At 38.6% G+C, this 18,138-nt stretch overlaps 1 protein-coding gene across 2 annotated transcripts in view; it reads left to right on the top strand.

Moving 5' to 3' along the window:
* Positions 1 to 18,039, top strand: part of kcnk3a (potassium channel, subfamily K, member 3a) — a 74,410-nt gene extending 56,371 nt beyond the window's left edge. Inside the window, exons 2-3 of one of the 2 annotated variants that reach the window (XM_078399657.1) lie at positions 8,672 to 9,239; positions 15,879 to 18,039. In XM_078399657.1, coding sequence (XP_078255783.1) covers positions 8,672 to 9,239; positions 15,879 to 15,909 — 599 coding nt within the window. In that variant the 3' untranslated portion in view covers positions 15,910 to 18,039. Of the gene's footprint in view, positions 1 to 8,671 lie in introns of both variants that reach the window. The other variant, XM_078399656.1, reaches the window with a different exon arrangement.
* The last annotated feature ends 99 nt before the right edge of the window (positions 18,040 to 18,138 follow it).

Here is an 18,138-nt window from a genome sequence, read left to right as displayed (position 1 = left end):
TGAATGTTCCTTTATCCCTTCAGAATTCAGTGTCAAGGTCACTGGCAGCATGTCCATCCAGTATTATTTTTTATAATGTCTCGTCGTAGAAGCTTCGAGCAATCGAGTGACTTGCTGAGTCATTTCAGAGGGCAGTTTGGATTCAATCACATTGCCATAGCTCTGGAATCACACAAAGGCCAGTCTGCGTAACAGTGACAGGTTCCATTATTTAAAAAGAATTACCGAACCAGATTGTTTTTTGTTTATCACAAGCATTACTGATGCAAGCTTTTTATTCCAAATTATTAACTGAACAAATTTCCCATCTGTCATGGTCAGATTTGAACCATATCACCAATCATGACTCTAAACCAGTGGATTACCATTCCAGTAACCTAATTACTATGTTGCTGTACATTTCCTTTCAATATTTAACTGTCTTCATCCATTAGTATCATTTCAATTTATCTGCTCAGCATTGTGCTTCCTTTTATTTACTCCTTCACTTGTACAATATGTGAAATATATAACAATGCTGTCCTGGGGTGAAATATATGACAATGCTGTCCTGGTATTTTATGGAAAATGGCAATCCTACACATCTGTTTACCTTCTGCACAGAATGCCAGATATTTATATAATCCTCAGGAAGACTTCCTCAAATTTCAGTGAATTGTTTTGAGACTTTGTAGGTAATATTGTGCCATTAAAAAAAAACTGTTCTGTAATATAAAAGGCTGAAGTTTATTACTGGGTAGTCTGGTGATGCGTTAATCACATCCTGCCATAAAGCACTGGGGTAATGTCAGCATCAGTTCTGTTCCATTTCCTTGGCAACTACATAATGGTTCAAAGTACAGTAAATCAAATACACACAATAAGTTAAAATACATCATATGTTATAGGAAATAGCAAATTGTCTGTCGATAGCATTAGGAACAATTTATTTTTTAGCGTTTGTCGGATAATGTAAAGCCACAAAACATTTAGTCTATTGATGACATCATCAGAACCATCTAATTGAATTACTGCTGCCTTACAACTTACTGCCAGCTGTCTATTCTATAAATAATGTAACACTTGAAGGGGAATTGGCAGTATATGTATTCATCATGCACATACTCTCTATTTTAACATGTAAAGATGCCGGTAAATTATTTTAGAAAAAAAATTGTTAATCCTTATGTATTTCAATACTACTATGTTTGCCAATTTAAATTCACAAGATATTAGTGGAGCCACTGATTTATTTTATTATTAGATTCCCTTTACCTTTGCTTAGCAACAGTAACTGTATTAACAAATTATGGTTCAATGTAGAACAATGTCCCAAGGCACTTCTCAGAAACATAATATGGCAGAAATTGACATGAAGCGCAGAAGGGGATGTCAGGGATGATTAGAAGTTTTGCAAAAGAGAGTGTTTTAAGGAAAGTCAAAGAACAGAAAGAGACAGAATTGATTATGGAGAGAGTTGCAGGATTTAAGGTTTAGAGATCATTGCCACTGCTGTGAGGATGAAGGGAATGGGGGCCCAACAAGAACCAGAGATGAAGGAATCAACAGTTTTCAAACAGCTATAAGGCAAAAGAAGGTTATAGGGATAGGGCAGATTATATAATGATACAACATTCAGGTAAGAATTTAGTATTTGAGGCACTGATGCAGTGAGCAAATGTGAACCAACTAGAGATGAGAGATGAACTACTTATGTTAGCATAATGTACGGCAGCAGAATTTTGAAGAATTAGAAAATTAATGTACTCGAATTTAAGTTTGTCTGCTAATGTCAGGGCATGTTAATCCCCTAAGAATACACATGCAAGCGTGAACATATTCAATGTTTGAAAATAATGGCAGGGAATGTGTGAGGCTCGAGTCGTGCTGCTCCCTCCACCTGCCTGTGCATACTTTAGGGGCAATGTTTGGAGAATAGAAAATCAGTCCGAATATTGGAATAGTTAAATTAAGAAATAATGAGAGGCATGTAGCAGAAGATGGGCTGAGATAAGATAGAAGCATGCTACATTACAGTGGAGGAAATTACTGTTCTTTGTAATGGAACAGACATGCGATCTGAAACTTAGCTCAGGATCAAATGAGATTCAAGGTTACAAATAATATTGACCCCCCCTCCCCTCCCCCCAGGTGCTGCCTGGCCCATTGAGTTCCTCCAGCAGATACTTTTTGGCATCTGCAGTTTTGTGCGTTTTCTTCCAAATAATATTTTCTAATTAATGACATTTCTCATGGAATGGGGTGAATTGGTATTGTGGTGATTGGGTTTATGATGGATGGCAAGGACTATGTCTTTGTTTATCTAAAGTTTAACAACTAAAGTACAGCTCATCAAATAGTCTGAACACATAAAATAAGGGGAGAGGATTATGAGAAGGACACCAGGGAGGAACTGGGTATTATGGTTGTACAATAGTACATGACCCCATGTCTTTGGCAACAAATGGCATCCAAGGAATCATTGGGATGCAATAGTATTCCTGCTCAGTACATCACTTATAGTGTCACTTACAAACTTACTAACCATGCCTTGTACACTCTTATCCAAATCATGGACATTGACCAAAGCCTTCTTCACCACCCTACTATTCAGTGAATGATGTACCTGTACTCCTAGATCCCTAGACTCTATCATTCATTGTGAAGCTCCTGCCCTGGTTATACTTCCCAAAATGCAACATCTGACCCTCGTCAGAATTAGATCATTAGCGATTCCTCGACACACATGCCCAGCTGATAAAGATCCTTCTGTTAAGCTTGGTAACCATCTTCATTATCTACGATATAACCTATTTTAGTGTCATTTGCAAATTTACTAATCATGCCCTTTACATTCTCATCCAAATAATTGATGTAAATGACAAACAGCAATGGGCCCTGCACCGATCGTAAGGCAGCATCGATCCCTGAGGCACACCGCTAATCACTGGCCTCCAATCCTCCTGATTAGAGCATCAATTTCTCTCATCGTCCATGGTTCCTTAATCCTACCTGCCTTGGCCTTCACCTGGGCGGCATGGTGGTGCAGCGGTAAAGTTGCTGCCTTACAGCACCAGAGACCCGGGTTCGATCCAGACTACAGTTGCTGTCTGTACGGAGTTTGTACTTTTTCCCTGGAGGAGGCCCAGGACAGAAAAGTCAGGTCAAGGAAATGGAGCTAAAATGGTTAGCAACCATTATGTCGACGATTATGTACCAATTTATACTAATCCCATTTGCTAGACTTCTAGGCACTCAAGTCATTGAGTTAACAGGCCAGCAGCTTTCAACAACTTGCAAACACGAGTGCTTGTTGGAAATTTCACCACCTTCCTCCCTGATTTTTTTGATTACGATATCTGTCTATCATTACAAAGATTACAAAGCCTGAGAAGTATTCATTATGAGACTTCAAGGTACATCCTCCAGATCCATACACAATTGTCCTTTTTCCCAAATAGGCCCTACACTTTCTCTAGGAACCTTCATGACCCCTCTTTGCCCTCTTTATTTTAAGTACAGTACTTAACATATGATACAAATACACTCATGGTGTTTAAGAGGCTTTTAGATAGGCACATGGATATTCAGGGGAGTGGAGGGGTTTTGAGCATTGCAGGTAGATGAGATTAGTTTATCTTGGCATCTTGTTTGGCACACATATTGTGGCTGAAGGGCCTGTTCACGTGCTGTCCTTTTCTATGTATACTTATTATACTGTCAGGCCTATACCGTTTTTTAGTCATCTATTCCTGTCTTAAGCTTCCTTATTTAATTCTATCCAGCCTTTAATATCCCTTGAATTCCAGAGTTCTTTAGATTTATTGCCCTTATCTTCAACCTTAAGTGAACACATTGGCCTTGAACTCCCACAGTTTCACCTTTCAACGACTTCTAGTTCTCATATCCAAGTAGCTGCTCTTGATCTATTATGGCTATTTTGTGGTATTGATAACGCCCTTCCACCAGGTCAGGACCTTAATTCCCAGATCAATTTTTATCTTTTTCTATATATATCTAAAAATGTGCAGAAACTCACAGTCGCTCTCTCCAAACTGATCTCTCCAGCGCTACACCAGCCACTTGCTTGGCTGCATTTGCTAAGATTCAGACCGGTAGTACTCACCTTCAGGAGCCAGACTATCTTAGTATTGGTTCAAAAAGCCCTCCTGGGTGCATTTTGATAATTACATCTCCTCTACACTTTTCACACTCAGGCGATCCAAGTTAATGTTGGGGAATTTAAAATCCTCTACTATTATCACCTTCTTACTCCAACGCATCACAGGGATTTGCCGACAAATTTGCTTCTCTGTTTCCTTCTGATTGTTGGGAGGCTTTAGTAAACCCACAGCAAGGTAATGATTTCTTTGTTTCTAAACTATATTCATTTTGCATCATCTGAAGAACCTTCAAATTATCCTCCCGCAGAACTGCAGGAATGGACTCCTTAATCAATTTTGTCAACCAGTCCTTTATACGGCCCCCTTTCATACCTGAAGATTCGATATTCTGGAAGGTTTAGTAGCCCGTCCTGTCCTCTCAACTATATCTCTGTGATAATTATATTGCATTACCATGTGTTAATTAATGGCCTCAGTTAATCTGCCTTACTTGCATCACAGCAGAGGAAATTTAACCTTGTATTCTTCCAACATTCTTTATAATGCCTTCGTAATCTTGCATGCTGGGCTGACTTGGATTTTCTTCTATAGTTGATTGCACCTCTTCCCCAAAAATGTACACCCACTCTATGGTCAAAATTAATTGAAACCTGTCCCAAAGGCCCCTCCAAGAATGTGCAGGAAAGAACTGCAGATGCTGGTTTAAATCGAAGATAGACTGGAGTAACTCAGCGGGACAGGCAGCATCTCTGGAGAGAAGGAATGGGCGACGTTTCAGGTCGAGACCCTTCAGTCTGAATGCTGCCTGTCCCGCTGAGTTACTCCAGCATTTTGTGTCTATCTCCCTTCAAGAATGTTGCTCCCATTCCAGTTCAAGTGGAACTCTCCAGAGGTTTCACCTTCACTAGAAACAGTCCTCATGATACTGAAATCTAAAACTCTCCCTCCGTCATCAACTCTTGGGTCACACATTCATCTGATCTATCCTCTAGTTTTCTAAACTCATCAACACGAGGCACCAGACTAATCCAAAAGCTAGAATTTAAGATTTCCTGCTCTTTAATCTGCGATTTAGCTCCCCAAATTCTTGCTGCAGGACATCATCACCAACCTTGTTGGCACCAAGGTGTACTACAACCTTTGACTATTTGCTCTTCCTTTGGAATAACCAGCACCTACTTTGTGATGTCCTTGACTTCGTCCTTATATACAACTCCTTTGGAAATTCCTGTCAGGAAGTTTCCTCTTGGCAACTTCCTGCATGTAGTCTCGGATGGCTTCTTTGGCCACTTACAACAGCAACATATCAACCAATGAGAAATGCAACCCAGGCTCCTCTGACCCTTCTCCCATCAACGCAGCATCCATCCATTCATTTGAGTTGTAACATTTTCTTATAACTGGAAGAATACTACTTGTATTGATGTAGATCTTCTTAAGCGTTGGCTCACCTGCTGGGCTACACACTGACATCTCTGAAAGGATTCAGTATGGTATTGTACAAGAACACTCAACAACATTTCAGTGGCCCTTGCAATTGAAGTTCTCAATGTGCAACTTCCACAAACATTGTGAGGGTGACCCGCAGAGCTATCTCAAATGTATCAAAAAGCACGGCGCGATTACTAGTGGTTGAGCAACTGTGGAAGGGTTTGAACCTGTGTCACCAGATAATTAATCCACCCTGCTGAATTATTATCCAGTAACATAGCCATGCCATTCACCAATAAGATTTTAATTGTGTGCTTGGAATTGTATTATTTATCAGAAAATATATATTTACATGTACTGCTTAAATTGTACTTTCTCATGAATGAAACAAAAATCTATGTGAGAAACTCCACTGTGGGGAATAGATGATCAGGTTAAATGTAGACTCTTCCAACAATGTGGCTTGACACAGCAAAGAACAATTCTGTTATTTGAGTGTCTTAGCATCATGTTCTTTTCAGCACCGAGTAGAAATTTTAGAAGCATGGAAAGTATGAAACTCCATTTTCCTAAGCCACTTTCATAACACTTAAGGATTCAGTGTTTTGAAGAACAAGAAAAAGTAAATTAACATTATATTAACAGTAAATTAAGATTTTCCAGTGCAGAAATAAATCTAATGGTCTTTTAGATCAAATATTTTTACTATTCTAAAGGTCACCTTTCTGAGCTATTACACAAATACAATTTCCTCTCACACAAATACAAGTTCTTTTCAGTAGATAAGATTGATCCGATTAAAAACACCTCTGTTGATGCTCTTCCCTCCCCTTTGCTTTCTTTTTTTTTTTTAATTGACTGTTATATGATTTTTTTTTACTATGGTCAGCAATGTTGCCCTCAGGTTTTGGCCATCAAAGTTGTTAATCAATATCAATTAAAAAGCCTGTCAGATGAGTGGAAATAAATTAGATGGCAACATGGACTTAATCCGAAAGCAAGAGTTTCAGAAAAAGTTTAAGGGGCCTCTGATTGTAGAGTTCTAACTGTAATCTTTTCAATAAGTTCAACAAATGGAAAATAATAGCAAGACCACTGTGATTTTTCAAGGTGTGTCCCATATAAGCAGAATTTCCTTCTCTCAACTGTGAGTCAGAAAATCACCCCACTGACATAGAACAGCTTAAGTAAACCATACCGCTTCCATTAAACAGTTAGCTTTGTCATAGTATCATGGAGTCATGCAGCATGGGAACGTTTTATCCGCCTACCTTTTATACCTGACCCAGGTCTTGTTTCTTTTCCTGACTCGAATCTCAATTTCTTTCACCCTTGCTGTTTTTCCCCATTGTGCCATTTTGCTTGTTGGCAATATGTTTGTTCGAGATCATTAATCTCTGCAGAGATTCAGTTTCTGCAGGATGATTTACCTGATTTGAATGATTTCAACCAACTACAGATGAGGTATTTCACCAGGATATAGGAACAGGAGGATAAGAAAGTTCAAAACTGAAGGATAGGAGATGGAAAGGGTTGATGATTATGATGATGATGAACAAAGTCAATCAACCTGATATCCCATTGCATCACTCCAAAAGTGAAGGATGAGCAAAACTTCAAATGGCATAAAATGGGAGGTTATATCGGCTACTGGGTGCTGCAGTCTAGTGTGAGATGCACAGAATCTAGTGGCAGGAATTGCCAGTGGAGCCATGAATTAATCCGGAAGGATCCTGAATGATCCATGCAGGATCTGGTGAGGATCACAATAGGGGAAGTCAATGGGCCTGGCCGGCCAAATGTAAGAGTTTATTCATGGATTTCAGTACTTATAAATTGCACCCTGTAAAATCAATTTCCTCCTTTTACTGCGTGTCAGAGAACTTACTGACGGACGTCTTGTATCATGGAATTTCCCATGTACTTCGCAGTGTTTCTTCGGAAAGAAAATCCAGCTATGTTTTTAATGGGCCAGAGCAGCTGGCAGTTCCAAACGAACTGCTGGCAAACAGCAGCTCGAGGATCAACTTTAATAAAGCTCTCAAATTAATATTTGCTTCTTTTGTAATATATTACATGGACCCTGATAGAACTGGGTAGATAGTTACAAAAAATTTTTTTCCCATGACAGACCAGAGCATAGATCTTAATTGAGAAGTAAGTGATTTAGAGGAGATCTGAGGAAGAAACTTTTCACCAAGAGAGTGGTTGCGGTCTGGAATGCACTGCCCAGAAAGATGACGGAGGCAGTACACTCTTTAATATTCAAGAAACCCAGCGGGTCAGGTAGCATTTCTGGAGAACATGGATAGGTGCATTTCGGGTCGGGACCCTTCTTCAGAAGAAAGGTCGGCACCTTATTTCAGAAAACACACTTAAGTCTGAAGAAGGGTCCTGATCCAAAGCATCACCTATCCATTTTCTCAAGAGACGCTGTCTGACCCGCTGAGTTACTTCCGCACAGTGTGTCCTTTTTTTGTAAACCAGCATCTGCAGTTCCTTGTGTCTCTGTAGAGAGCTACTTGATGGTTAGCATGAACAAGGTGGGCCATAGGCTATGTTTCTACTTTGTATGACTCTTAAGAACAATTTCTTTTTAATCTCCTATCTTACTGGAGATTTATGAGGTTTGCACCAGGTTGTCATGTGGATAGATTTGCTTATTACTGGTCAGCATATTGTCACTCTTCAAAGTTAATGCCTTGCGGAAAAAAATTCTGCAGTGTATTGATACTCTTTTACATAATTATCACAACACTGTCTTTAAATATGAACGTTTCTACCTCTGAATCATGGTAAATAAAGTTAAATTTAAATATGTTAATCTATTGATGTACTTAAATAGTTCGTGCAATTCTTCGAAATCATATTCTATGTGATCAATAATTTTCTGTTTCCAATTGCCAGCAGTTAGTTAACATGCAGTGGTCCCCTGTTTTGTACTCCAAATTGATTGCTCAATAAAATTCCAAAAGAAATGTCATATTTAATATTCTTGGAAATAACTGTGTGATAAAAATGCAATTGTGTGCCTCAGTGCCAAGATTCCCGACTAATGCAATAGAAGTATTCACTATTGATAATAAATCCCAAAAGGATAACAAATGGAAGTTGATGATGTACTTTCTCTTTGACAGGATATGGCCATGCTGCACCAAGCACAGATGGAGGGAAGATTTTCTGCATGTTTTACGCCTTGCTCGGGATTCCACTCACCCTGGTCATGTTTCAGAGCATGGGAGAGAGAATCAATACATTTGTCAAGTATCTCCTACACAGAATCAAGAAGTGCCTGAGAATGAAACGAACAGAAGTCTCCATGGCAAACATGGTCATCATTGGCTTTTTCTCCTGCATTAGCACCCTATGCATCGGGGCTGCTGCATTCTCATATTATGAGGATTGGACCTTTTTCCATGCATATTACTATTGCTTCATCACACTCACCACCATTGGTTTTGGGGACTATGTAGCTCTGCAGAAACACGACGCTCTTCAAACGAACCCCCACTATGTGGCGTTCAGCTTTGTCTACATTTTGACGGGGCTGACAGTTGTTGGAGCTTTCCTCAACCTGGTGGTTCTGAGGTTCATGACGATGAACTCAGAAGATGAAAAACGGGATGCAGAGCAGAAAGCATTGCTCAGAAGAAATGGACAAACTACCATCCGCACAACAGAAACCTCTGGCAACTTCCGGAACATGTACGCAGAAGTTCTTCATTTTCACTCCATGTGTTCATGTCTCTGGTATAAGAGTCGGGAAAAATTGCATTATTCAATACCAATGATCATCCCCAGAGACATATCAACGTCTGACACTTGCATCGAACAGAGCGATGCGTCTCCAAATAGGCTTCCAGAGACCTTTACCAATGGGTGTGTGTGTAATCTCCACAGGTCCACCATTAGCTCAGTGTCTTCAGGACTTCATAGTTTGTCTGCCCTCAAAGGATTTACAAAAAGAAGAAGTTCTGTGTAATAAGGATTCAGTAGATTAATTCAATGTTAATTAATGGCATTTAAATAATTCACAGTATTTTGGAGTTAATAGGTGAATAGGACCATATTCATATATTGAAAATCAACATCAGCAAATATATTATAAATCTGTTCGAAAGCCAAAAAATTACTGTGAACCCACAGCAGGTCAGGTGGCATTTTTGGAAAGAGAAACACTCATTATTTCAGGTCAAACTCCCATGTACTGTTGAAGGGACTTCAAATTGAAACATGCACTTAATTTTGTTTTCCACACATGTTACTTGACCTGCTGAGTGTTTCTGGCATTTTTCTGGGTTAATATATCATCAGGCAAAAATATCACATAGTCAAAAATGTGTAGCAAGAAAGTTATGGGAAATCGTTTAGACAAACCACCCAACACACTACTATGAACAGGGGCAGAGCCAGGTTTTAAAAATTGCACTTGCCCCCAGAAGTGATGCTAGAATTAAATATCACTTAGGATAAACATGGGACGCACTGTCATATATATTTATAAGCATCCTGATGGGATGAAAAACTACCTATAATGCACTGGTGTAATGGTCTCACATTGCTCGAGGTTTACTTGTATTGAGGAATGTTTGCATGCAGTTTGGGATCTGCAAATGTGTCAGCACCGCAGTGGGTGTCACAATCATTACTCATCACACCAGAGAGCGGAGGCTTGGAGTGAAACTGACATTCAAAAGAAAAGGAGTGGCTGGAGTTGGAATTGAAGGATGGAGTCCAGAAAGCCATCAGTTTGACGCAGAGCTCACTCCCAATGGCTCTGATATAATGAACTAGAAATCTGACACGGAGCATCATAATTTGCTAGGTGGTCTACCGAATTTCCAAAATACTTGACAAAAAGCTGCACTGCTGCAGTAGATGAGATAGATGTGTAGGATTTGATTAGTAAGGATGTCAGGGGTTAGGGGGGAGAAGGCAGGACAATGGGATTAAGAGGGAAAGATGGGTCAGCCATGATTGAATGGCATAGTAGACTTGATGGGCCGAATGGCCTTATTCTGTTCTCTGAACTTAACATGATGTGCCAGAGACAGGTGTGCAGGTTGAAAAGTCAAGGGTCTCGACCCGAAACATCACCCATTCCTTCTCTCCAGAGATGCTGCCTGTCCCGCTGAGTTACTCCAGCATTTTGTGTCTACCTATCATATATTTAAATTTGAGTTTTCCACCCCTTTCAGGAAATTATTTGGGGTTTTGAATGCTTCATGCCTTCACCCACCATTTCCTGAAGTCAAATGATGAATAATGCGGTAGCCCTCCAGGAGGCCATGGTAATTACCTGAGGTAAGCTGGAAGAACACAACAACCTAATCTCCAATTACAATTCAATGGCAGTTCAGAACAGGTCATCTGCTCGTTTGAAATGAGAGCAGAGGCCCATCTTCCTCACAAAGTTCACAACGTGGAACAAGGTATCTTTCCCACTGGGTCAGCAGTGGCCGGACAAAAAGCAACCAAGTTTAGTCCCAATTTCCAGTCGTAGTCAATACTGCAGGTCCTGGATCTGCAAGTACACATCCAAGTACTTTTGAAATGTGGACTTGTGCTTCTGCGCCTCTTCCGCTGTGTCCCGGACATCTATTTATTGGGAGGAAATATTTTTTTTAAAAACCTCTCCTTTAATCATTCGACCTATTACTTTCATCTTTTTTTAACCATTAATTTACTCTCTCAACACCTCCCCTAATTTAATACATGTCAATTAATTCTCCTCTCAGTCACCTCCTCCATTGAAAATAATCCATCTTATCCAGATTTTCCTCCTTCCATTAGTTTTCCAGTCCTGTCAGTTTCCTTGCAAATCTCCTCAACACTCTCTCCAGTGCAATGAAACCCTTCCTGTAGCATGATGCGCATAACTGTATGCAGTATTTCCAGTTGCAGTCGAACACCATTCGGTATGGTTGCAGTATAAACTCCCTGCTCTTATGTTCTATGCCTCAGCTGATAAAACAAAGCATCATGAATGCATTTTTAACCACTCAATCGAAATGCCCTGCCGCCCCTGTGGATATCTACGATTCCTCTGTTCCTCCACAGATATCATGATTCTGCCTTTGTCATTGGCAACACTCAAAGAAGAGACACTGGCAGCCAAATAAACAAATGTAGGGTCTAGCTTTTTTTTGACAAATATTAAAACGGTTACATTACCTGAATACCTATTGGAAATATTAACTAATTTAATAATGGTACGTTTGCCTTTTTATAATGTGCACTGCATTGTATTCAACTAGGGACCAGTTGAAAATAGGAAGCAAGATTATACAGCCTGCCACGTACATAATAAATGATTAGCTTGGCAAATTGTGGCTATCCTCTCAAATGATCACTCAAAATGATAACATTGCCAGCAGATTGGTTCAGCCCAATTCGAATCAAAAATTAATTACTTTCACTCTTGTGCATGATTGAGCACTCCAAGAATAATTCTCCACTATTTTCTGACTGATGCAGCAGCCCAGAGCAAATCAGATAAGCTCATTCATTTATTAAATCTTCGACGAGGCTTTTTGTTTTATAAGTCTCTTTAAAGATCTCTTCCATCTACGATGCTCATTTCTTAAATACTTGCCAACAACAGAATCTGTAGATTAAGTATAACTGGACGAGATCCATTGTATCAAATAAAATTGCATCTTACATGCCTTCTGACTGCATTGTGAGGTTGAAAGGAATAAAACAGTTCAAACACTAAGAACTAAAGATAATGAAACCCCATTACCTGAAAAGGTATGAGACTAATTGCTGTTATTGGTGGATGTGTTTAGACTTGCTCAGCACTTTTTTCATTTTATTTTAAATTCCAGATTTTCATTTCATAAGAATTTAAAAGTAGTTGATGTAAAGGTATGTGGCATATTATACCATAATACATCAGGCCAATGACAGTCAGATACACACCAGCAACTCCATATCGCAAAGGCCACATCATTTGGTCTCATTTACTAACTCCGTCACAGCACAAGGTCAAAAAAAAGTATTTTCAGTTACTAAAGATAATCAAGTGAAATACTATTTTTAAAATGTGGTTGGAACTACTGTAAATAAAAACATTTAACATTGATCTGAAATTAAATTTATGGCAACAAGATTTAGAGCAGTATTAATCTTACTAGCTGATTATTTTAAAAATGGTGATACTGCTTTAATCAAAGTGTGGTATCTAACTGATATATATTTAGAGAATTGAGTTTATGGTTCAAATTTTCATTATGAAATGTGCCGTTGTATTTTGATTTATTATCCAGTCGATCAAGCTCCAGAAACGAAATCTCCTGAAATTTGCACAGTCTCTTGGTTTGCATTTGATCCTACAATTTTTATAGTTCTCAGAAATCATTGGGTAAATTATGACCTTGTCTGATCATGTAACGTGTTATAATGAGTCAGCACACTGATGATAACATATCATTCCCACCATAAACCTGTGAATTAAACACTGATGAGACATATGCCAAACAAGGCCCTGAAATACAGTCACTGCTCTGAAATGCAAAGTCGTCTTCTGTTACATACGTTTATTTCTTGACCCTTCTGCCTCTTTACTACAGTAATCTAGTATCTAATATCTCACCATCTCCATCACAGGAGACAGACTAGTGACCGACATCTACTACAAACCTACTGACTCCCATAGCTATCTTGACTACACTTCTTCACACCCTGTTTTCTGTAAAAACTCTATCCCCTACTCCCAATTCCTCCGTCTACGCCGTATCTGCGCCCAGGATGAGGTGTTCCATACTAGGGCATCGAAGATGTCCTCATTCTTTAAGAAACGGGGGTTCCTCTCTTTCATTATAGATGAGGCTCTCACTGAGGTCTCCTCAATATCCCGCAACTCCACTCTTGCTTTCCCTCCCCCTATTCGTAACAAGGATAGAGTCCCCCTTGTCCTCAGCTTCCACCCCATCAGCTGTTGCATACAACAAATTATCCTCCAACATTTCCACCACCTCCAACGGGATCCCACTACTGGCCACATCTTCTCATCTCCACCCCTTTCTGCTTTCCACAGAGACCGTTCCCTCCGTAATTCCCTGGTCCACTCGTCCTTTCCCACCCAAACCACCCCTCCCCAGGTACTTTCCCCTGCAACTGCAGGAGATGCAACACCTGTCCCTTTACCTCCCCCCTCGACTCCATCCAAGGACCCAAACAGTCCAGGTGAGGCAGAGGTTCACCTGCACCTATTCCAACCTCATCTATTGTATCCGATGTTCCAGATGTCAACTTCTCTACATTGGCGAAACCACGCGCAGGCTCGGCGATCTTTTCTCTCAACACCTCCGCTCAGTCCGTCTTAAACAACCTGATCTCCCGGTGGCTCAGCACTTCAACACCCCCTCCCATTCCCAATCTGACCTTTCTGTCCTGGGGCTACTCCATTGTCAGAGTGAGGCCCAGTGCAAATTGGAGGAACAGCATCTCATATTTCTCTTGGGTAGTTTACACCCCAGCAGTATGAACATTGACTTCTCTAACTTCAGATAGTCCCTGCTTTCCCTCTCTATCCCCTCCCCTTCCCAGGTCTCCCACTAGTCTTCCTGACTCCGACTTCATCCTACCTTTGTCCCCCCCCTTGACATCAGTCTGAAGAAGGGTCTCGACCCGAAACGTCACCCATTCCTTCTCTCCAGAGATGTTTCCTTGACCCGCTGAGTTACTCCAACATTTTATGTCTACCATCTAATAATTGAGGCTCTGTAGGTTCTACATTCAAACAGCACAATGTCCTTTCCCATCAACATTCATCAGAAAGAACTGCAAAAAATGTCGAAGTATAAATATCCCTCAGTGGTTTAAGGCTATTATGTGTATGATTAGTGATTGACCTAAATCTAATTCAGGATCCCATACTTGTATGTTCTTTATTGCATACAAGGCCATTGACTTAATCTCTGACCTTAAATCTCGAAATTAGATTTTATTCCCCAAAGAAAATGCTGTCTGCTTTAACTTGCAATTGTTATTGCATGATTTATCTTGAAAAAAATAAATATAGGTATACTCTATATGGAGTGATAATGGCAAAAATATTTTATTATTTCAGTTTAAGTAAATTTATTTTTTTCCCTCAGTAAATTAAGGTGGTTATGGATATCTGCAATGTAATTTTCCCAATGTATTTCGTTTTACTACACCCTATTTATTCAGACTTCCAACTGTTCAAAGTACTTAGTAGAACAGTGGATTACATTTCCATTTATGCTTAAAGTGATTATAGTCCTGAATATTTTGATACAATGTGATCTCAAGAGTCAATTAATTACTATAACCAAAGAGCATTGTTTGCTAAATTATTATTAAGCACGACTGCTACTTTAATGTTTAATGTTGATAAATAGTTTGAATTTATTAACTCTAAAATGTAGATAATGCACTCCTATTCTCTAAGGCTATCGTATGTGACATAATATTTTGATAAGGGATCTTGACAAAAGCATGATCTTCTTAACTCAATGCTGCTTGGCTTCCAAGGTGCATGCAAGCATCAGCTCAAGTTCTTTCATTCTTACTGGGTCACATTAAACAATGGATTGGAATGGTTTTTTTTTTAACTTTGCAAGCATAAAATTGCATATAGGAATTTCTTTTTCAAAATTCAATGCAACATTAAGAAATAAAATATTCTTGCAGCTGCCCAGAAAAAAATGCTTTCAATCCAAAGGACTAAAACTGGACTGATACTGGTATTGATACTGGTTTACTATTGGCACATGTAGCAACATGCAGTGTAAAACTTTGTTTGGCATGCTATCGATGCAAATTATATCATGCACAAGTACATCAGATAGTGCAAAGGAAAAGATAAGAAGGGTGCAGAATAGAGTATTACAGCTACAGGGAAAATGCAGGTAAAAATAGTGCAAGAGCTGCAAATAGATTGGAAGATCGGGAATTCATCCCTAGCATATGAGAGGTTGTTCCAGAATCTAATAACAGCAGGAAAGATGCTGCTCTTCAGTTTGGTGGTGCGTGCTTTTAAGTTTATGTATCTTCTTCTGACAGGAGAGAGGGTTGGGTGTTCTTCGATAATGTTGGCTGCTTTCCCAAAACAGCATGGTATAGATTGCTTTGATGGGGGAGGGGGTTGGTTTGTGCGTTGCGTGGCGTTCACTATGCATTTACATGCTTCTGTATTACAGACTTAACATTGAAGCATGTATGAAGAGAAATGCGAGTGTCATTGTCACATTTCTTTTACTGGTTAAACCATAAAACATATGTTGCAGAAAAATGCATATCTCAGAAATTAAATTTTGTATTCAAAATTTGCATGATAATAACGAACCAATCATATTGTGCAATTTATTATAGAGACCAGACTGATGATTCACCTGTCTTTTAGCTGGTATAACTCAGCCAATGAAGACGTCAAGATGTGTTGACTAGGACTGTTGAATAGAAATACATATGTTCCATTTCAAGCTACCTGCTGGACACCTGCTGTAAATCTCAGATGTAGATATTATTAAAAAATATAAAGTATTGTGAATAACTTTATAGTTTAATAATCACCACTCAGAGTATATTGAATTTTAAATATGGTTACATGCCAATTGTCATGTCTTCTGTGTCTGACTTTGTGTTTTTTATATTTGTATGTGTTATTTAAATTATCTTTTAAATTGCCTGTTAATTTATATCAACATTAATCAATTAACTAATCATACATTTGGTATTTTACGCTCTTTGTAATGCTGAGCTAAGCAGATTTAGAACTTGCTTAAAACATCAGAAAACGTAAGATGGAACAATATCACGATATAAAGAAATGAATTCAATTAATTTGAGTTGATGACCTAATACAGCTGCAGGGATCATGTATTTTTGAAAAAGTGTAAGAATGTGTCTCGGATTCAAACTATATTATCAGGATGGTTATTATATCAATGGTTATTATAGAGCTATATTCAATTTAATATCTAAATAATTATCAGATGAATGAAAATTTGATTTATTTGGAATCAATTTGAACTTCTTTCCCAGCTGCCTTACCTCAAAGGCGTACAGTACATGTATACTTCTGTCCAGCTGTATGTGTTTAGAAATTCAAAGCAGAGTTATTATTTTTAATTTAATCAAGCACAGCAGTGAAAAGGAAGACAAGATAGCAATCAGTAATAATTAGGTTGAGTTTCAAGACCAGAACATTGAAGCAGGAAGAAAGGACTAAATATAAGGGGAAAGACAATCCAAGAGAAATGAGTTTAACTATAATGTGTGTTACATGTAATTGCTCAACATGTATCTAAAAAACCCCAAAGTAACCATTCGTCACGTTCCTGAGCTTGTGTAGATAACACATGAATTTCTGAGACAATCTTTTCAATGTAGCTTACTGCTAAAATGTTGTGTCACGGAATATTTTCTGTTGCCAACAGGGCGTTCTGATCCCTGGCAGGATAAATCTGGCTGAAGACTACACTTAATTTTAATATTTCAAATATCATGAACAGTGGGCTCCTAAAGATGCACTCTAGATTGGAAAGAGATGCACATGAATGGACACAAAAAAACCTCCCTTTAAAGTGAATGACAACTATACTTGTGGACTGAACACTTGACCCAACTGATATCCCATGATCATTAGAGGCATCTCACTCCCTCCAAACCTCCTTAGACTAACATTGGCTTACCACTGATTAACTAATTAAATCGTGCCTCACAAATATTATAAAAGAAGGCTGATTGACAGCATGTCATATTTTAATGTGCTCAGACTTAGTCATGTGACATAATCCATATGAAATTCATTACTGAATGGTTGAACATAATACTAAAACTCACACATGCCAAATGAACAGTAAGTTTGGCTTAATATTTACAGTGTGGATTCATGCCAAAGGAACCAAGGTGGATGAACAGATTGCATGAATTTTGCATGAATGGTGTTATAAATCTGCACATGGCCTCTGAAACTGCCCAAAAGCATGACTGATTGAAAATCTGTGCAATGAGGTGCAGTAAACCACAAATGTATTGAAAACATACATTGTATGTTTCTTTATAACTAGGTATGGGATCATCCAAGATAAGGATAAACAGCAAATGGTACAGACACTTGCATATCAATGTCAAGATTATTTAAACCACATCAAAGTGCAATGCATTGGGATCAGAATGAAACAATGAAATTCGTTTTAGGATGTTTAACCAGGGAGCATGGACCTATGAGCTAAATGGTAATCTTTTGCACTGTAAACTCTTTATAATTCTAAGGATGTTCAACAATTAATACACAATGCTCATGTTTGTTGTTGATTATTGAGCTTCTGCATTTCAGTGCACATATCCTATGAAACAACATTAAAACACAGTAATATGTTTTCCTATAGTATCTGTTATTATGGAAAATATTTCCAAAGTGTACTGAGATAACTTAGCAGACTTGGTATTGTCTCATTCTGTTGTACATAATGAAGTGCATAATGCTAGAGTACCTTGTGTTGCTGTTTAATTGATTAAACAAAAGATGTTTTGCGCTATACTTCGTTGTAAATAAAATTCTTGATTTAATAAAAACGATTTGCTGAATTACTTCCAAATGTCTTTTGATTAATAGAAATTCAATGGC

The sequence above is a fragment of the Rhinoraja longicauda genome, chromosome 5, assembly GCF_053455715.1.
Source record: "Rhinoraja longicauda isolate Sanriku21f chromosome 5, sRhiLon1.1, whole genome shotgun sequence".
NCBI classification, from domain to species: domain Eukaryota; kingdom Metazoa; phylum Chordata; class Chondrichthyes; order Rajiformes; family Arhynchobatidae; genus Rhinoraja; species Rhinoraja longicauda.
This window is presented reverse-complemented; position numbering and strand designations above follow the sequence as displayed.